Below are 21,058 nucleotides of genomic sequence, written 5' to 3' on the forward strand. Positions count from 1 at the left end.
CTAGGAGGCTTTGCTTTCTCATTTCACACCTATGCCATATATATTAAGGATAGAGCAATTAGGATTCACACCTTCTTATGGGGCTTTACAAAATGGCGGAGGGAAGTGAGCTTTTGTGTGGACCCTGGCACATCTCTGGTGAAGGCTGTTTTGAAACTTCTTCTGAAAGTGGCTGCTAATGGACTGATAATTGCTTTCCTTATGAAGTGTGAAGCACTCTGCTGGCCTGTCAGCAAAGCATCAAAGATTGAACAAACCACCCTCGGACTTATTTGTATCTCCCTTCTCATCGTAGTTCTATTGAGGAGGAATGGGGCTGGATGAGGATGTGAGAGCAGCTCATCATTCTCCAATAAGGTAATAGGTAAAACAAGCAGAGATTCTGGAAGAACACAGGCAGTCTGGCCAGAGTTCTCTCCTCAGGAATAGCCAGGCTGAGTAAATTTCTTAGCCAGAGCCTGAACGTCTTAGATTCCAAATCCCAGGGCTTAGCACAAAATAGACGCTCACAAATATCACTGAATGGATGGAGAGTAGAACTACTTCCTAACTGATTCTGAGCACTTGTCCCTGAAGATGAGGATTAACCAAGAAGGACAGAAGGGCCAGGGGTGGGAGGGAGAAGTTGGCTCTATCTTTTCTTTTAAAATGCTCTGAACTGTGAGATACCTCATCTTACTGACAACCTAGATGGAAAAAAGACTGTCTACCACTGTGAGGGCAGCTCAAAAGCTAGCGAAATGATTCTGAAGTCACTGCTTGCTGCAGAGAATGTTTGGAAACATGAAGGAAGTGTATACTTGTGTGGTCTCTGTAGGGCAATTCCCTAGTAAGATGCTGTTTTGAAGAAAATGCTTCAAGAAAAAGAACCATGAGCTGCTTCATACTTCTTTGGACATCTGAGCTACCACAACCATTTTCTCTACTGCCTTCTAACTCCTAAGGAGAGAACATTAAATTTTTTTGCTAATTAATATTTATATTAAATGTTAATATTTATTGTGACTGATATGGGGAAAAGTCAGGCCATTTATGTCAACTTTTGCTAAAAGTATTCATGTGTATGCTTATGAACACTCTACTATACACAGAGACAGCCTTACTCTTTCATAGTTTTATAGATCTTTACAGGTGCTTTACCTTTTCTATTGATCAGACAGTATGGTTTTCTTCTTTTCTTTTGATTCAGAGTTTGGAGCAGAAGTGTCTCTAAATCAAAGTATGACCGGTTTTGTAATGACCCACTTTATGAAGCCGTTTCCAAGCACCCTTTGTGCAGAAAACATAGGGGCGACTGCTGACAGTTTTCTTTCACTGTAAATATGACAAAGAGACTTAGCATTTTTGTAGTCAAAATGGGAGTTTGACCCTGTTGAATTGATTAGGAAGCCAGCATCCAGGAGACATCCTGACTACAGTCTGGAAGTCAAGGCAGGACCAAGAATCAGGGTCTTCACATGTTGAATTCCAAGTTATTTCAGGGTATCTACACTTTCTTATCACCATCCCCTAACTACCAGTCAGATGGCAAGCATCTGGAGGGCAAAGCCCGGGACCTCAGAGGGTACAACTCCAGGTTAGGGATTGGGTACTAAGCAGAGAGAGACAGATGATGGTCCTTCTTATTCATGTGACCCAGGGAGAGTTGCCTGGCCTCCTCCACTGAAGCCAGCATCCCTCAGCCTCAGGCTGTGATTTCTGTTCCACACAAGCATACTGACACAGTTGAGTGATGGAGGTGCCTAGAGTGCCATCATCCTCTACATTCCACAATTGTCTAGAACACTCACCATGCCAGCATCCCCAGAATATCTGTTTCACAGTTCTGACCAACAAGCCTCAGGCTCCTGGTCCTGTCTGAAACTACAGAAAATACCAAACCATACTTGCAGGGATGGCTCAATCTTCTTTTCTCTTGGCTATGTATGAGCAGTGCCCAGCTCTTTGGAGTCTGCCAGCCTTGCTTCTAGAATCTAAGGCCCTGGTGAGCAGTACTTCAAGGTTTCTTGCCCTTGGTGAACATTTTAGAAAAAAATATTCTAAAACGAATCCCAAGAGGCAGAAAGTCACTGAATTCTTGGAGTATTTGAGTGCTTCTTACCCCCTACTCCTAGGTGACTTCTGCTTGTTATCATATCTCTGTTTTTGGGGCCTGGGAGCCTTGTGCTGGTCCTGAGTACATGGCTAGCTTCCCTTGCCTGTTCATTCTTTGTGGCTCTCTACCCTAGAACCTTGGTTGGCCCTCTTCAGGCTTTTGTTTCATCTGGATAGATTTCAGAAGTTAGGAAGATGGTTCCTGAGGGTCCAATCATCTAGACCTTTGCCTCCTTGGACACTGACTCCAGCCAGCAACTCCAGAGTTTTTGTTCTGTTCACTTTTGCCTGGATTCAGTTCACCAGTGCTCAGAACCTTTGTTCTTGCCGGCCTTGTGCTGCCCTTCTAACTCTGTTGATCATTCTGTCCCTGATGCTCCCAGCATGCTGTGGGGCTAACATTGGCAGGGAAATCCCAGTTCTGCAACTATAAAGGGGCAGGGGAGGGAGGAGGGCGGAGAAGGGAAGTGAGTAGATACCACGCAATTGATTATTTTTGTTTTAATAAAGGTGATTAAGTTCCATGTGCATTTAAGAGTGATTTGATCTTTAAACTCCTGAAGAATTTTTACACAAATAAACTAACAAGTTATCAAAAATGGTCTGCCAGACATAGTCAGTGTTTTGTTATTGTTGTTTGAAAAGCATAAGCACTGTGGTATGACCCACCTGGCCAACTCATCCACCCACTCTCATTCATCCTCACAGAGATGCTAACTGCCTCTCAGGCTCTTCTCTCTATGGCATATGGATCTCAGAAGGCCTGAGCTGCCCACTGAGGGAGGTGAAGGATCAGAGGGTCCGGCTGTCTGCCCTTCCCTGGAAGGAACCCATGGATTGAACTGGAGAAGGTTGGGTGGCAAGGAGCAGGAGAACAGATGAGAGACCGGAGAAGCTACAACTTCAGATTTCCCAACACAGGACATGCCTGGCTGCCTCTTACCACCCATAAGTTCCTCATACTCCCTCCCCTCCTTCATGAGTTAAGACTCCCAGTATCCTGTGTGCTGAGAAGTATGGCCAGTCTGCCAAAGAGGAAGGATGACAAGCTTCATCACTGTCTCAATGCAAGAGACTCAACTCCAACCTCCTTCCGAAAGAGCCCACATCCCTTCACGAATCCCGTACACAAGGCAGCCGATATGGGAAATGTTATGTGTCCTTCAAGGCCCTTCCAGGAACCACCCAGATGCTACCACCATATAGACCTGCCAGTCCCTCCAACCCCACATGGTCAGTGGTGGTGACCAGGGAGGGGAGGCTTACTTGGGTCTCAGGCTCATGGGGTCATGCCCAGGTGTCTGTCTACCCTGCCCTTAAAGATCAACAGGGAGAGCAAGATGACATCAAAGAAAGTCCCCAAAGGTCAAAAGCAACCATCAATGCTGCAGTCTACCATGTTACTGCCAGAAATGGAGACCCAGCCAGCCACATTTGGAGGAACAGGAGAAACAACCAGAGTGGGAGCTATGGGCACCCTTCACTGTGGTCCCAAGGAAACCAGCGTGCCTCTCCTCTAGGGGGAGCTCTGCAGCAGCCACCTCCGCTCACTTACACACACAGACTGGCTTCTTAGCTGACCATTGGTTATTCTTTTGGCATGTGATTGCCTTCTGCCCCACCAGCTCAAAGGCGGGCTGGCACTCAAACTTGAGTGTGTCACCGTGGTGAAAGCGGGAACCTTCCCGCCGGCCGTAGGCAGGTATCCCAGGGTCGCCGCAACTGCCCTGCTCGATCTCTGAAAGACAAGGAAGACAAGAAAACAGAGACAAAAGTGACTTCGTTCCTCTTCTGAAGCTGCTCCACCCACTGCCCTCCCTCCATGAGTCACTGCGCAGAGCCCATGGGGAAACGGTTTATCCAAGGATGAGGGTCCTGCTTACATACTGTGCTGTCTAAGGAAGCCACAGGTTTGTCATGCTATACAAATAAAGGGCTGTAGATGATGGGATATGTTCGATGTGGGAAGAGGGGTGGGTTTACATGTCTCATGGGTTAACTTGTCCCAGGTGTCCTCACAAGTTCCAAAGCTTGGAGACTTCTTGGCTGACATGGATGTTGTTCAGTCCATTGAGTGGCTAACACAAACGTAGACCACAAGGCAGTGGTCTTTGTGATGAACCAGAGATTACATGGGAATCAATACTGACTGCCTTCTGATAAAGATGCACTGTTTCAGGAAGGGTTTTTTTTTTTTTAAATTATTCCATTCCATCCCATTCAATGGTAGCCAGTAAAATGAAGTAAATGATTCACTGAGTATATTTTTGTTTTGTGGTGTTGATCCTGGGGCTTGAACTCAGGGCCTGAATATGGTCCCTGAGTGTTTTTTGCTCACGGTTAGTGCTCTATCACTTGAGCCACTGATCCAGTTCTGGCTTTTTGGTGGTTAATTGGAGGTAAGAGTCTCATGGACTTTCCTGCCTAGTCTGACTTTGAACCAAGATCCTCAGATCTCAGTCCCCTGAGTAGCTAGAATTACAGGTTAAGCCACTACCTCCCACCCCCACCCCACCCCAGTAACTAAATTTTAAAGTTTTTTTCTAGGTGATAGTGGAGTCAGCCATGTGTAGGGGGTCCATGGGAGGACCCCAAGTGATGGGCACCTCATGAGAGTGTCTGTCAGGACCCAGAAGGAGTGTGCCTTGGCCATGTCCTTGGAGCTCCTCCAGTCACCCCCCTAGCTACCATGCTGCATTCAGTTAGTACTATGAAATGAAGAAGGTGGTATGTCCTGGGAGGGAGACATTTTGTGGGAGGGACAGAAGTCATTAAGGAGGAAGATGGCAAAATAACTATGAGAGTCCTGACATTTAGGTGACAGGGACCTGGAGGCATTAGCAGAGTATGCCAGACTTGCACAGGACTCCGCAGCCAAAGGGACCCAGACTTTTCTGTGTATTGGTCTAGATTGTCAGAAGAAATGGCTCTGAAGTCACTGTGTGTGACCCAGAGAGTTGATTCTGTAAAGTCTTCTTGCCACAACTATGGGGTGTCTGTAGGCTGATCAGGGTAGCCCCAGACTTCATTACATGTGTACATATTCAGGTTACTCCCAAAATCAGAACCTCTAGTCCTAGGAGAAGGGAAAGAACAAGGCATTTTGTGGTGAGAAGTGTGTGCATGTGTGTGTGTGTGTGTGTGTGTGTGTGTGTGTGTGTGAGAGAGAGAGAGAGAGAGAGAGAGAGAGAGAGAGAGAGAGAAAGAAAGAGAGAGACAGAAAGAGAGACAGAGAGACAGAGACAGAGAGACAGAAAGAGAGAGAGACAGAGAGAGAGAGAGAAAAGAGATGTGGAGTCAAACAAGTCAAACATGAAGTGCACTTGAGTGTATAGGTCTGTATGACCGTGTGCCCGATCGAAGGAATCTCGAGTACAGGTTCACCCACCTAGCATCTCACACATCCCCTGGCCTCACCCTTTACCTTCCCTCCCCCCAAATCATAGCTGAGCCATCTTCTGAGCTGCCTTTGTGCATGCTCAGGTAGGTGGGCGGGCGACACTGAAGCATTTCAGGGAAGATGGGCCCTTTGCTCCAGTCCCAGAGCTCCAGGCTTCTGAAGGAAGAAGGGGCCCCTGTGACAAGTGCATGTGGGGAAGCAAGCAGAGGTTCCTCTCCCAGTGCCCCAACCATGCTCTCCACAACTCATGTTCCTGGGAAGCCAGGACTGTCACTTCATGCATTGGTGACCTGGTGAACATTACCTGGCATTGGAAGACAGAGCTGGGTCCTGCTCCCAGATGGTAGGACCCAGACCTAAGGTTTCCTATTTTCCACTGTGAGCCCTTTATGTGTACTGACTCATTTCACCTTTGGGTCACTGAGAGCAAGGTACTATTTTCCCTGTTTAAACGAGAGGAAACCTAAAGCACAGAGGCATTACACAATCATCTAAGGTCATAGAATTTAGCAATAGTGGATTAGGGAGCCAAACTTGAGTTGTGAAGCTTCTAAGGCCCTTTCAGAAAATTATCTTTAAGTAGTTGTATGGAGGTGTTATTTCAACACATGGGTTGATGAGTATAATGCATCTTGATCAATGTTACCCTTTCCATAATTCTTCCCTATCTCTCCCAATTCCATGGCTCTGTATTCCTATGCCACAACACATTGTACTCTGCAAGTTTGTACAAGTTTTCTACAAGGTGATGAGAGCCAGGGCTGGAAAGGGTTTTGATGGGCCTGCTGAGGAAACTAGACTTTAGATGGTGGGTAGTGGAGAGTCTGTGAAAGATTTCACTCAGTCAGTGTTTAAAATCTCCATGTGAGAAAGGTCACAGTGACCATTCAGTCTGAAGAGTGGTCTGGAGACAGCCAGCTGGAGGGAAGGAGAGCATTCATCCCCTCAGCAACACTGGAGTGTCTGCTCAGAGTAGACCCCTGTGCTTGGCGTTACAGAGGAGACTGGAGCAGATGCAGGGCCTGACTCTGTGACGTCTCTACACGACTAGGAAATTCACAGTAGGATCAGGGAGATGCTCTGATGTTCTGCCCTGGCTTGGGAAGTAGGCATGGAGAGAAGTAGGAAGGTACAGAGGCCTGATTTAGGAAGAAGCCATCGGCTATAGTGGGAGTAAAGAAGAAGGAAAGGGCAGAGGTCTGTCATGCCATGCTTGAGGGCTGGGCCTGGGTACTGAGGTTTGTCTCCTGAGACAGAACTGCAGGTCTGAATGGTGGTTCTTCACTAGGGCATGCTGAGGTGTTTTTTTTTTAAATCTCCTCATGGTATTTTCAAGTTGAAAGAGTCTACATGGGTTTTAAGTCCAGGGAAGAGTTCAGGTCTAAAAAAAATTGAAACTGAGAGATAGCACAGATGATAAAAAGAACCCATGAGTGGAGACTATCCAAGAAGGGTGAGAAGAGATGTGGGCTCAGAATGGGTCATTAGGGATGTAATGGGGAGCAGCATGTGGACTGAAATCCTGAGGGGTAGGAGCACAGAAGCTTGGAGGAGGATGAATTTTGTGAAGGTTAGTAGACTCTGAAAAGCAGATTAGCCAAAGGAAGCCACCTGTGATGCAGACAGGAGTAGACTGAGTGTCCTGATGGGGCCAATACCCAATGAGAGAAGGGCTCCAAAGATGGCATGGGAAGAACAGATGATGTTCAGTGAAAAGATTTCTTGGCCTTGAAAGAAAAGAGAAGAATTAGGCAGCAGCTTATGAAGAGATATGGCCTTGGGTAGGCGATAGTGGTGAAAAATAGTTCATAAGATGGAAGTTTGACCAGATTTTAATGCTAAAGAAGAACAGAGACAGGGAGGTAAAGAAGATGAGGAAGCGGAGAGGAAGGAAGGGAGGAGGGTGATAGATGATTACATAATCAACTGAAGTACTGGAAGAGAAATAGAAAAGGTCAGCACTAACATCCAGAGAAGGCACCCTGGGAATGCTGAAGAGCTGGCCTTAGCAACTAGATGGATGCTCTTCTGGTAGAAGCAAACAGGGAAGGGGTGGCTGCCATGAGCTTTCTGGTAGGATGGCAGGAGGTGAAGCAGGAGGTCATGGTCCTTGGGACAAAGCAGGTGGCCAGTTCTGGGGATAAGGATTTGACAATGATACAGATGTCTACAGCAGTTACTCAGGAGAAGAGAACTCAAACCAGATGCATGCACACCTGTGTGCCCACTGAGGGTGAGGTGACTCACTGTAGGAGCTCTACCTTGCCGGGCTATGCACCCTGTCCCAGCAGCAGTTAGGGACTTCCTGACCTCCCCCCCACCCCCGATGTACAGGAAGAGGTAACTGGGAATGGGGTTGAATTTGGAGACACAAAAGGCAATAGGCAAAGATGTGAAGCTCTTAACTAAACGTTTGGCTGAGTGCTAGCTGAAGCAAAGGAGATGCTGGGACAAGTGAGACACCACAGAAGCAGGCAGTGGTGACAAATCAAAGACTTGAGAAACCAAGGGTCCCAGGGCAGGATGCATGACCCTGAGATTTGAGAGGTGCTAGAGGATAGAGTCCAGCCGCCAGAGCGACAGCTCTGAAAGGAAGTGAGATGGGCAAGGACTGATAGACTACTAGGCTATGGCAACACCTAGAGTTGAGAGGAAGTGACCAGTGTCAGTGATGAGCAAGGGGTAGAAAACAGGGAGCTGGGAGACAGAGTAAGGTCAAAGGAGAAGGTCACACAGGTGGATGAGCAGTGGAGAGAAAGTTTGAGAGCCATCTGCGCAGCATGAAGTTCATCTAGTGTGGAGAAAAATGAGCCTGGTAATGGTGACCTCAAGGGAGGTAGGGCTGCCTTGCAAAGAGGTCCTAGTTGTAGATGTGGGGAGAGGAAAAAACAGAGCAGGGTTGGGTAAGAGTTGGGGAGTATTGGTAGGAAGACAGGATGGTGGCTGGCTTCTGTTCTTTGATTTCCCTTGTCCTGGGATGGGCCTTCCCTTTAAACCTATCATCAACCCTGGGGAGAACACAGGGATTCAGACTCCCTGCCTTCCTGAAGAGGGCTCCCTGTGATCCACTACCCTGCTACAAAGGCCCTTGTTATTGGTTCTCATGGTCAGGTTCAGACCACGACTGAATTGTCATAATTTCAGGAAGACAGATGGAATTTTAACATGGAAAAAAATCACTCTTGCAATTTCCTGTTACCTCATTTAATGCAATTCTACTTTATAAGTGTCCTCCTTCTTTTGCCAACCAAAAGGCAAGCTAGGAGGCAGGAGACATCTGCTTGTGAGGCACCTCACCCCACAAAGGGAATCTACTGAACATGGTAGATTCAGGAGCTGCCATGTTTGTTTTCCCTTCTGGATTCTTTTATCCTTACTTTTCTATGAGCTCTTGGTCTTCCTAAGCTTTTTCAATTTTTAAGAAAAACACTTAAAATTGTTATTATAAAGGTGACATACAGAGGGGTTGTTACAAAAGTCAGTTAAAGAGTGCATTTCTTTTTGGACAATATCAACCCTTCCCTTGCTCTTACCCATTTTCCCCCTTCCATCCCAAATCCATAAGTTGTATAGTTCATTTTCAATATAGTGGCTAGTGAGTACCACTGCCACATTTGTTTACCCTTTTTCCCTCCATTTCAGTGCCATCCCTTATCCTGTCAAAGACAGATAAATGAACAAGCAAGACAAAAATAAGAGAAAACAAAAACAACAATAAAGGAAAAACCCTTGTTTCCATTTCCTGGGGTTCATTTGAATAAATATTATTGTAAATGCTCACAGGCACATAGGCATTGCATCTTTGTGTTCCTCCCCTAAGATCTCTTCCTTTGGTCTCACTGAGTGTGAATGCCTACAGTCTTGATTAATTTGTCACATTCTGTTTATTTTTTCCCAATTTTAAACAGTTGACTGGAATCCTCTTTTATGACAACTTCTGTCCAGAAGGAACTGCATCACATGTCTATAAGTTCGCTGGCTCTTTGATGTTCTCCAAGGGAAGAAGAACATTTAGAAGGAGACAGTAGTCCAAGCCTGGGCTGCCTTTCCAAGCAGTGAGCCTTCATTGCTCCTTTACTTCTGTCTCAGCTCAAGCTAGTGCTTTCTTTCTTCTCCTTTCATGTGGTGAACTTCCCAGCCAACAGACAGGAGCTTACACCACTGATAACTACTGACACACTTTCACTGACTTCTCACCTTAGACTTCTTACCCTTCTCTTGGTGCTCCATTCTTTCTCTCCATAGGGCTGATTGCCCCTTGTTAACTGTTCATCTGTTCTTTCCACCATTATTCTACTAGTTACTGTCCTAGACCATGGGGTCATAGCAGCAGGACAAAAATTGTCCTCCTGGAGTTTACCATCTGATTGGGCATCAGGCATAAGCTGAGTGCCCGGCTTGCCCTGCCTCCCCCTCCACTGTGAGCTCTATGGAATCAAGCTCTGATTAAGTAGTATAGATCACTGTATACCTAGTATCTTGTCCAGAACACACAGAGTATTTGGTTTAATGTATGAATTCAGCTACTATTTACTGAATGGAAATTGTGTCAAATGACACACTAAACACAGAGAGCCTTGACTTCTAAGCCCTGGGTTAGAAGAATGGACAGACAGGTGGCTATGACCATGAATCCAATGCAAATGATGGAGGGACTTGAGGAGGTGTATAACTGATGATAGGGTTTGAGGGGGGGCAGCTCTAGCCTTTAGCTGGAAGCACTGGGCAGGCTTCATGGAGGTTGTCTGAAGCTGAAACCTGGGAATCAGCTCTGATTTTTCCCTTTCCCATTGCTCCTACTGTCTCTCTGATTATTGGCTCTTCACTTTCAATGCCCCAGCATCCTCTGCTCTCCTCTTTTCTCTATCTGAGGTCACCATTTCCCACCTGGGTAGAAGTAGGCACCTTGAGGCTCCTTTTTCTTCCCTCTATTCTGTACTCTAGGAAGCAGCCCATGATGACTCATACTGTCCCTGCTCCATGGCTTCTGAAACCCTAACTCCTCAGCATGCTGGGACCTGCCTCACCCCAGTCTCATCTTTGGCCAGATGAGATTCGCACATCACAAAACTGAGTGCTCTGCAGGGAGGCCAAGCAGGCCAATGGCAATGACCAAGGACTGTGAGGTTAGAGTCTGGACCTGAGTCCTGGTTCTGATACCAAGCGATAGACCTGAGGCACATGCTTATTTATTCTTCCTTAGTTTTGTCATTTTTAAAATAAAAATGATTACAATGTCCCTCCAGAATCATCATGAGGATTAAAGAGTTTTGTGCATAAGGCGATTGCCAAAATGTCTAGCACATGGTGTATAACCAGTAGCAAGGTGATATTTCCTAGCTGCTATTATTGCCACTGTTGTTTGAAGAGCCCTGCCGGCTTTCCCTTGGTTCAGACTGGGCACCTGCCATTTGCTATTTCTGAAATGAACACCCCCTGCTCTTCTGCCAGACAAAGAATCATCTTTCAGTGTCAGCACAAGGTGTCCCAATCGAAGTCTTCCCTACAGTCACCTGGCAGAAGCCTGAACCCTTTTCTCTTGTTCCTGCCCCACCTTGAATACTTCTGCTACAGTTGGGGTGCTGTACTTTGGGACATGTATTTCTCCCTGGCAAATATCAAGTTTCTTGAGGACAGAGTGGGAAATGTCTGTATTCCCATTTCTTGTGAGTGCAGGTTATAGAGTGGGCATCTAGGAGGTGTTGGAGGGAGAAGAGTATGGAAGTGAGGAATAAATGGAGGGAGGGAAGAAAGGGGAACAAATGATATGAGCACAGTGTGGCAGGAAGTGCAAAGGATGGTGAAAAGGGATGCGCTGAGGAAGACCACAGTGGGCCAGCAGCTGAGCTTTAAACATAAAGCTTAGGGCACCAGCCCCTCCAAGCCCCAAGGCCCATTTCTTATTCTGTCTGCATCTTCAGAACCCAGACCAGTGCTGTAGTATACTAAGTACTCAAGACGTGCTGTTCAGTTAGTACAAACTCCTACCCAGTGACCAGGACATCTTGGATGTGCCAGGATTGTACTCCTGGGGTAGATCTGGAGTTCTTAGAATCACATTCTACCTCCACTTTCCCTTGGGAAAGGTACAGGGAGGTAAGAGGGCATGCGTGTATATGTTCTGAGACGCATGATGGCCGTAGCTGGGATGGAAGTGTGGAAGGAGGAAGTGGGTGGTGCTTTCCTCTCTATCTCCTTCCTCCTCCATTCTCTTTGGTCTGTTACTGGCTGAAGAAGGCTGGGGGAAAAAAACAATGTGTATGGAAGAGTAGAGTATTAGGATGCCTCCAAGCTGTCGGTCTCAGCCTCCAAACTGGAGCTTATGGTTTACAAAGGGCCATGAATTTAGAGTCTCTCCTATTGGTAAATTATATCCTGACAAACTCCAGTGCATCATCCTCTGCTGTGAAGTTTTCCAGGCCCCAGGGTCCAGAACAGACTGGATGCACTGGGTTTTCTGATAAGACCTGCTTCTCTCTAGCTAAGCATCAGCTCTCACTGCCTGCAAATTGTTCAAAGGTATCATGGAAACTCAGTGAGTATCTTAGGAACCCCTTTTGTGTTCTGCTTGGCCAGAGCAGGGTTTGTTGGACTGCTCAGCTTTTGAGGACTAGACAAAAAAAAGTAGAGGTGTCCTGAAAACAGCAGATGAGAAGCTGAAAACGGCTCTGGGCTTAAGGTCTGGCATGAGGAAAGGCAATGTGTAGAAGAGAATGTGCTGGCTTGCTATCCGGGGTCTCTTTTCAAGCCTGGGTCTAATCCCCCTTCGTTCAGAAGGCTGTCCTGTGCACACTGCCAGAGTGATTATCTAGAGAAAAGGGACATGGACTGTGCTGGTAGAGGACAAGTCTTCCTTTTGCAATTTATTCCTATGGAGATTTTAGCTTTGTTTCTATCTATGTGTCAGTTTTTGAAACCAACTTGTCCCTCTGCTCAGAGGTGTCTGAGAGCCACCTTTTCATGCTTCAAGTAAATCTCACTTGCCAGCATCAGCTCCTCTAAAGATCCATCCCTGGTGCCCTCCAGCAAGGTTAGCTTCTACTCCTTTCTATTTCTCCATCTTCCAGTTCTTATTCAATGCTGACAAACAGGGACTATGAAATAGGTGAAGACAGAGACAGTCTTTACAGCCCCAGTGTCCTGAGCGGTGCCAGCAACACATCATAGGACCTTACAAAATGTTCAGTCAACAGATGACTTCATTTCTAACATGAGACCCTGGGCTATGGGGTATCCTTCCTGCATCCTCTATAGCCCTGCTCCTCCATATCTCTAGGGACAGGCTCCCTGCTCCTTCCTCCCCTGGGCCAGCCTCCAAGATTGAGCATCAGGCTGCCAGATTCCAGCCTCCAGTTGGGAAGCAAGGAGACATCCAGATTGATGTGAAAACTTGTTAGCAAGTTGTGTGTAATTTTATAATGTTTCTGGTAAGTGCTAATTGCTTGTTCCTTAAATATTTCTTGTTCTACTGGGAAGCAAAGCAATTGCAACTATGAATGCACTTCCCACAGCTGGCCGCCCCCATGGAGGGAGACTGAGTTTCTAGGCTCGGAGGACTCGGATATTGACAGATCTTGAGTCTCCTATCCTACCTGGTCTCTTCTAGCAGAACAGGACGAATTTCTAGGAAGTAAATGTCACAATTTTTCTCCCAGGGGCTCAGGATCTTAATGAGGGGAGGGATGTTGTTGCCCAGGCATCCGCCTGCCCTAAGGTAGCATCACTTTGGCCGCAGCGGGGTGGATGTGATAGTAAGTACCACAGAACCAGGTAGACCTACAGGATGGGAAGTGATGGAGCTGGAACTCCATCTGCCTTTAAATGTCTCAGGTCATCCTATGGAACATCCTGCATTCCACTAATCTATCATTGCTGAGTCAAGACTCCTGTCACTTATGGAATCCTATGGACCTAGAATCAATGTGGAGCCAAGATGGAGGCAGAGGTAGTACTGAAGCAGGTGCAGTGGTGCAAGTCAGAAGAGCTGCAGGCATGGGAGAGGCAGGGGAAGGGAGCAAACTTTCAACACTGTCTTTTATAACTCCTGGACCACATTCCAGGCACTTGAGCACACTGAGTCCTCAGGAGCCAGCAAGCTGACTGGTCACCAGACTCTCTTCATGATGAGGAAACTTAGGCTCATCCACAAGGAGAGACTGGTTTGCAGGGGTCTGTGAGAGAGCCTGAATATGAATTGGATAGGTTCCATCCCCAAAGGCTATGGGAATAACAGAGAATAGAGATAGACACTTGGATCCGAGTACCAGGAGGTGGTAAAGTGGGCCAAAAGAAGCTGACGGTGTCTGAATGTACCTGTATAAAAAGAGTCACTGCACTTACAGTCTTCAAAGCTTTTCATGGTGGTTACACTGCCCTACACCAGGCTGGGGCCAGGTATATAGCACTGGAACAATGAACAAACTGTGATCTCTGCCTTGGACAGAGTCATCGGACTCAGGGACTCAGACTTTGGTTTGTAATCATTACCCCTGGCAACTTGGGATGCAACAGGAAGATTTTATAGTTTCTACTGGAGCCAATGAGAAGTTGTCATTTGGGTCTGGTTTTCTTTTGTCCTTTCTTTTTTTTTTTTTTTTTTTTAAGTAGGAGAGCACTGTGACAGAGTTGGATTCTGGGAAGATAGCTGTGTGCCATGTGGCAGATGGGTGGGGAGGGGAGGCTGGGAAGGCAGGCTGTGCTGTCAGCATGGAGGAGGGAGGGAGGAGGGAGGGCCTAATCACAGTGATGAGAGTGGGGATTCTGCAGAGGGCAACTGATGGGATCTGACTGCCGGTCAGAGTGGGGAGAGAAAAAAACAAGGAAGTGAAGATGGGTCCTTGTGTTGGGGTGGATGGCAGTTCTACTTGTTCATATGGGGGATATGGGTGAGGCTCAGGGGTCATGGAAGTAGGTATAGATTTGGTGATCTTAGTTTTGGGTAGTTATACAAACTGAATGTTTGTGTCCCTTTGCTCAAATTGTATATCTGGGCCTTTAACCCTGAGTACTGTTGTATTGGGAGATGGAGTTCTATAGAAGTAATTAAGGTTAAATGAAGTCAGAAGAATGGTGCCCTAATTGAATAGGATTTATATGTTTATAAGAAGAAGCGTTTGAAGGCTTGTGAAGGTCACACAAGGACATGGTGAGAAGGTGGCTGGTTGGAAGCCAGGAAGAGAGTCCCTTGCCAGACAGTATAATGATCAAGACTTTGATAGTGCATTTGGAACTTCCAGAATTGTGAGAAAACATGCAGGGCCTGTAGCTTAAGTTATGTAGTTATGGGGCCATGGGTGCATAGCATAATTTGAAGCAGCTGAGGGGAGGCTGTGAGTGTGAGGAACGGTAGACAGAAATGCAGGAGGGGAGCAGATGGGCAAATTTCTAGGGTTCAGGTCAAGGTGGAAATAGATGTGACCAACTTAGAAGGCATTAGAAAAAGAGGACTGACCCTAAGAAGGGACCGTGAGGAACCATGCAAAAAGGATAAAGGGGTAGATGGAGGGGGTGAAGGACCAAGAGGTGGAGGTCAGAGGAGAGTCAGAGAGACTCAACCCAACACCTTTTGACAGAAGTGGTGACTTCTTACACCATGACATACGACTAGTGGGTTTCACTCCTCCCATCAAAAGCTAAGACTAGAGAAAAAAAAAAAAAAAAAGGACTGTTTTTTGGTCCTGATAGTGGGGCTACAGTTCTCAGGGCCTAGTGTTCTTGCTTGGCTTTTTTGCTCTACCACTTGAGCCACATCTCCACTTTGGTTTTTTGCTAGTTAACAGGAGACAAGAAAATCACCAACTTTCCTGTCAAAGCTGGCTTTGAACTACAATCCTCAGATCACAGCCTCCTGAGTAGCTAGAAATACAGGCATGAGCCACCCGTTCAGTGCCTGATCTAGGACAAACCTCTTGATTTAAACCCTATACCCCAGGATCCTCTCACTAAACAAAGTTCAAAGGCTTTATGCCACCTGGCAGCTTTCTGTGGGTAAGATTCTGCCTCCTGCCATGTCCACTGTTAGACTATGGAAATGAAGCGCTTGAGCACAGGCTCACGTGTGGAAGGCTTAGTCCTCACTAGTGACATTATTCTGGGAGGTGCTGTAAGCTTTAGGGGCGGGGCTTAGTTGGACGAAGCAGGTGGCTAGAATGCTTAAAAGTATCTTGTCCCTGGCTCCTTGCCTGTCCACCAGAAGGTAAGCAGTCTCTGCCGCATGCATCCCTGCCTCCACACTCTACCTCACCAAAGACCAAATATGAAAGGTAACCTCTGAAACTCTCAGCCTAAATAAATCCCTTTTCCTTTGAGTTGTCTGTCAGGTATTTTGTCACAGAAAAAAAAAAGTCTGACAACACAGCCTACATACCTTGCACGCAGCACATGGAACCATGCTATTTCTCACCTCAGCTGGGGAGGGAAGGCCCTGCTGGAACTGCTGCTGTGGTGGGGAGATCTAAAACCAGGGCCTGCCAGTGCCAGCCAGTATGGTCCACAGCGAGCAGACCCTAGCCTGGCCCAAAGGACGGGAATGCAGAAGGTTCAAGGTAAAGAGCAACACTGATGGCCTCCCGGGGGAAGGCACCATCATAGCACCAGGCAGAGTTAAGTCACTTCCTGCTACATCTCCTTGGCATAATAACCCTGCCAGGGTGGCATTATTATCTGTGTTGTGAGTTAGGAAGACAGGCTCAGGGAGACCATGTGATTTGCCCAAGGCCATGTAGCTGGGCCCATGCTGGGATTCACAAGGTTTGGTTCAATCCCAGAGTCTGTTTCATCTTTACAGAACCTGCTGCCCGTGTATACAGACCCTGACATAGCCATGAGGGTTAGTGAGTCTCTGAGCACTTAGACTGTCCTTCCTAATTTGTCACCGGTCCAAGCAGTCTTGCTGACCATAGTCGGTGACCAGCAAAACCCAGTGGATATGTTTAGATCACATCTAGGTTGCTTGTTATAACAATCTCTGCATTCTGCATAGAATCAGTCACATAAAAAGTATTAAATCAATACTGGCTGAGTGAAACAGACAAATGAACTAATGAACAGAAACTCTAATATCCAATGACATGTTATCCAGTTAATACATAATGATACATTAGATGGGGGCAAGCCTTTGGCTTTATGAAGATCTTTTAAGGAATTGAAATTCTATGATTTGAGGAGGGTCCCAGTTGTGGAGGGGGATAGGGAGACAATCAATGGTTTTGAAGTAAGAGAGACATGAGATCAAATCCTAACTACCAATTCCCAGACTCCTGTGTGATCCCAGGCAGGTGACTTTACCCTCTTTTTTCTTTGTACATCATGGGGCTTGAACTCTAGGCCTGGGCACTGTCCCTCAGCTCTTTTCAGCTCAAGGCTAGCACTCTACCAGTTGAGCCACAGCACCACTTCTGGTTTTCTGATTGGTTTATTGGAAATAAGAGTCTCGTGGTCTTTCCTGCTGGACTGGCTTTGAACTGCAATCCTCAGATCTCAGCCTCCTGAGTAGTTAGGATTACAGATGTGAGCCACCGGCGCCCGGCTTTACCCTCTTTAGCTCAGATTCTCAGCTAGAAAAGAGCAATCTTCCTATAATTGTCACATTGTGTGAGATTAAGTAATATTTTAAATCAGTGTTTACATATAAATACTCTCCTTAAAGAAGTCTCCTTAAAGAAGCTGGATGCTGGTGATTCACACCTATAGTCCTAGCTAACTAGGAGGCTGAAAACTGAGGATCATAGTTTGAAGTCAGCCTTAGCAGGAAAATCCATAAAACTTATCTCTGATTAACCAGCAAAATGCCAGAAGTACAACTGTAGCTCAAGTGCTAGAGCACAAGTCTTGAGTGTAAAAACTAAGGACAGTGCCAAGGCCTTGAGTTCAAGCCCAGGATTAGCACATAAACACACACACACACACACACACACACACACACACACACACACACACACACACACACACACACACACACACACACACACACACACACACACACACACACACACACACACACACACACACACACACACACACACACAAATGTTATGAGGAGCCAAAAAGAAGGAAGGAAAAAATAGATACAGAGTCAGCATCTCTTGCTCCACCTTGGGAGCCCCTGGGGCTACCATAAGTCTTTTCATAACATCACTTGCAATCTCTGAAATGACAAATAGAAAGCTTTAGGCACACAGTAGGCTTTCATGAAATGTCATTCCTTTTGCTTTCTGACAAGAATCACACCAAATAAATCTGATTCTTATCTCCCATGTGACAACCCTTCAAATATGTGGATGCAACACTCCAGTCTCCTGAGTCCACCTCTCCCTCAAATAAACATCTGGGACTTACAAATATTTCTCACAGGGATTAGTTTAAATCCTCTCTTCCTTTATCCCACACAAAGATCTTCATGTTTAAGCTGTTCTCTGATGCCTGATCAGGTAGAATAAAACACAACGAATTCCTAGGGGTAAATATTGGCAGCTAATTCTTTAAAAAAAAATCTTCTCACTTCATTGTATCCTATTAATTTAGTTAATAGCTCCCCCCTCCACTTCCAGGCTTGTCTGCATTGTCTGCTGACTGGTATGCTCATGTTGTTCAGGCTCAAGCTGTTTGTATTCTATTAAAACCACTGGCCAAAATGGACCAATTACAGGCAAGTGGATGACACCCATCATCCCTCTCCATGTCTGAGAACATTTGCTGCTGAATGAACATTCACAGATTTTTCAGAAACGGGAGGAATCTTATAATTTTTTTTTTTTTTGGGTCCGGACGTGGAGCCTGAACTGTGGGCCTGGGCGCTGTCCCTCAGCTCTTCAGCTCAAGGCTAGCGCTCTACCACTTGAGCCACAGCGCCACTTCCGGCTTTTTTCTTTTTGCTTATGTGGTGCTGAGGAATCGAACCCAGGGCCTCAGGCATGCAAGGCAAGCGCTCTACCTCTGAGCCACCTTCCCAGCCCCGAATCTTATAATTTTTTTTTTTTAACTCAAATCCATTCCCATTTCCAAAGTAGTGAGTGACAGAGCTAGATCTGAAATAAGGATTGATGACTTCCTGTCTGGGGCTCTTTCCATGGCCTTAGAACTGCACAGGTAGATCTTTAAGTACCAGGACAGCCCATTCTGGGAAGGACCTATGTGCTGTTACTTGCTGCCTTGAGTGTTCACGTTTCAACAGTTCTCATTCTCACATGTTTCTATCTTTAGAGGTTTCTCTCTGGTGAAGGTTGCATTTTTTTTTCCCTTTTGCAGATGAAGAAACAGTCCAGAAAGGTTGCATGGCCTGCCACAGAGTTGGAAAGTGACAGGACTAGATTCGTCACCCATTAAGTTTTCTGTCTCCTGCTCTGCCTTATTTAGACACAGGTTCCCTTCTCTTGGAACAATAAAACTGCCATCTTTACCCTGGGAGACATCATGATATGATAATATTAGTGTTGGACATTCGACCTAGCCTCCTGTCATGCATTGAATTGTGTGTCTTTCCTCTCCAAAAGATATACTGAAATCCTACCTCCAGGATCATTTGGAAATAGTCTTTGTAGATATAATCAAGTTAAGATGAGGTAGGCTGGTGCCCTTAGAATAAGAGGGAAGAAAGAAAAGAATGGAGAGACACAGCTATAAGCTAAGGGAGACCCGAGGATGAGGCCTTGAAAGATACTCAGAGTGGACATGCCTTACTGATACTTGGATGTCAGACTCACACCCTGTAAACCAGGTGAGGACCTGGATCTGTTGTTTTAAACCAGTTTGGGGTGCTTTGTCAGGGCAGTCTCAGCATCTCCTGTGTGCTCAATTTGGAAACAGCATAGGTTTTAGTATAGGAGGAATCTTTGATCTACCAGTGTGAGCCTGCCTCCCTGAAGGCATAACTTCCTTTTCCTGTCCCTCGTGTCTCTCCAGTGGTCAGAGTCATCTTAAAGACTTATTACTGATTTTCTTGATAAAGGGTGTCTGCTTCCTACTCTGTGCTCCCAGTGGGCTGCCATCTTGCTTTCACACTCATTTGTTTTCTCTTTCTCACTTGAAAGCAGAAGCCACTTGGGGCAAGACCTAGATCCGGCACATCTTATTCTAGGGCTGGTTTAGTGTTTGGTAACTAACAGAGGCTTTACAACTACATGGAATGGCCTCTTCTTTCTTTGCTAGCAGATATTGGTTAACAGGTTTGGAGATTCTTGAAGGGCAATGGTAGGAACACCTTTTGGGCCTTATATTTGCAGTTTCTTTAAGGCTTCTTCCCGGAAGGGGAAGACTCTTGCCTGTATCCTCCCTAATCCACTGACAAGGATGTATATCTGTCCTTAGTAGTGAGGCTGAGAAACGTTATGAGGCCTCTCAAAAGGCTGTATGAACCAGGTATGAGTTGAGGAAAGAATAGACATACATATGAAACTGAGTAGCCAAACATTTTAACTGATTCATTCCACATAATCCTTAACCCACTGACCAAAGGGAACAGAGCCCAGAGAAGTTGAATAATGTGCCTAAGAAAAGGAGGCCAGCACAAGGCTGATCCAAGATTTGAACCCAGGCTCTGTGACTCTAGATCCAAACCCCAAGTCTCTAAGCAGTTACCTTCATAGGAGGCTTTGAATCCCAGAGAGCTGCCACTGCCATCTGTCTGAAAGAGCAGCCACATTTGGTGGTTGGTGCTAACAATGAGATCTGGGACCGATGTTCCTGTCAGGCTGTTGGGAGAGAGAGATTTAGAGTCCTGTCTGCGAGAGCAAAGGCCCAATGCAGAGAAATACCACAGTGGAAAGACTACATCATCATACTGGCTTTTCTCAGCCAAGAATACTATTCCTGTACATTCATGAGTCTCTGAAGCCATCCACATCCCGGATGGTTCTGAGCATGTGGGAAGGCTAGCACTGCCCTTTCCTGGTCTCAGTGGAAGGTCAGAGTGCCAGAATGTGGCCCTTAGTTACCACATGTGGCAGAAGCAGTGTGAGCACAGAAGCAGACATCCAAGGGGAAATGTCTAGGCATATGCACGGAGCTGCCCTGTGCCCTGTCCTTAAGGGACTGCTCAGCCTGTTCACTTTAAATGTGTATTCTCAGAGGACCAGGCCCAGGGTTCTGCTCCCCTTGGCTGGAGAAGAGATCGGTGAAGGAGATTTTGCTACAACCAAGAGGCTACAGGGTATTGTCTCTGCGGCATGTGGTCTAGAGCCCAAGCAGGACTTAACACTCTACCCCCACCCAAGGTCCATGTGCTGTCCCAGCCTCCAGATCACACAGAGTGTTTTACTTACATATAGAGAACTGTCTTCTGGTCCCCATCCTGCCCACCATCGCCAACTGTCAGGGTGTCATAGCCCCTCTCCAAATCGAACTCCTCAAAAGCCAGCTTGATCACCTGGGGAAGAAAGCACAGCATTAGGGCTAGTAGGGGCAGTAGGGAAGTCTCCAGAAATCCACAGAAAGGTAGAAATGTCCCTGGCTATGTCTTGAGGTATGGTGGGTGTCAGTGATGACCCCATCCTACACCCCCTGGATGAGGGTGAGCTCTTTCTCTCCAAGTTATACAATCTTTGGGGCTCTGGATGTCTTTGAAGATGC

At 46.4% G+C, this 21,058-nt stretch overlaps 1 protein-coding gene across 1 annotated transcript in view; it reads right to left on the bottom strand.

Annotated features, from left to right (window-relative positions):
• Positions 1 to 21,058, bottom strand: part of Csmd2 (CUB and Sushi multiple domains 2) — a 535,187-nt gene that overhangs the window by 216,780 nt on the left and 297,349 nt on the right. The window contains exons 11-13 of the mRNA XM_070008973.1: positions 20,752 to 20,855; positions 20,069 to 20,181; positions 3,650 to 3,832 (exon numbers count right to left, since the gene is read on the bottom strand). Of these exons, the coding sequence (XP_069865074.1) occupies positions 3,650 to 3,832; positions 20,069 to 20,181; positions 20,752 to 20,855 (400 nt within the window). The remainder of the gene's footprint in view (positions 1 to 3,649; positions 3,833 to 20,068; positions 20,182 to 20,751; positions 20,856 to 21,058) is intronic.

The sequence above is a fragment of the Dipodomys merriami genome, unplaced genomic scaffold (genome assembly GCF_024711535.1).
Source record: "Dipodomys merriami isolate MVZ:Mamm:240054 unplaced genomic scaffold, mDipMer1.0.p SCAF_71, whole genome shotgun sequence".
Classification (NCBI taxonomy): Eukaryota; Metazoa; Chordata; class Mammalia; order Rodentia; family Heteromyidae; genus Dipodomys; species Dipodomys merriami.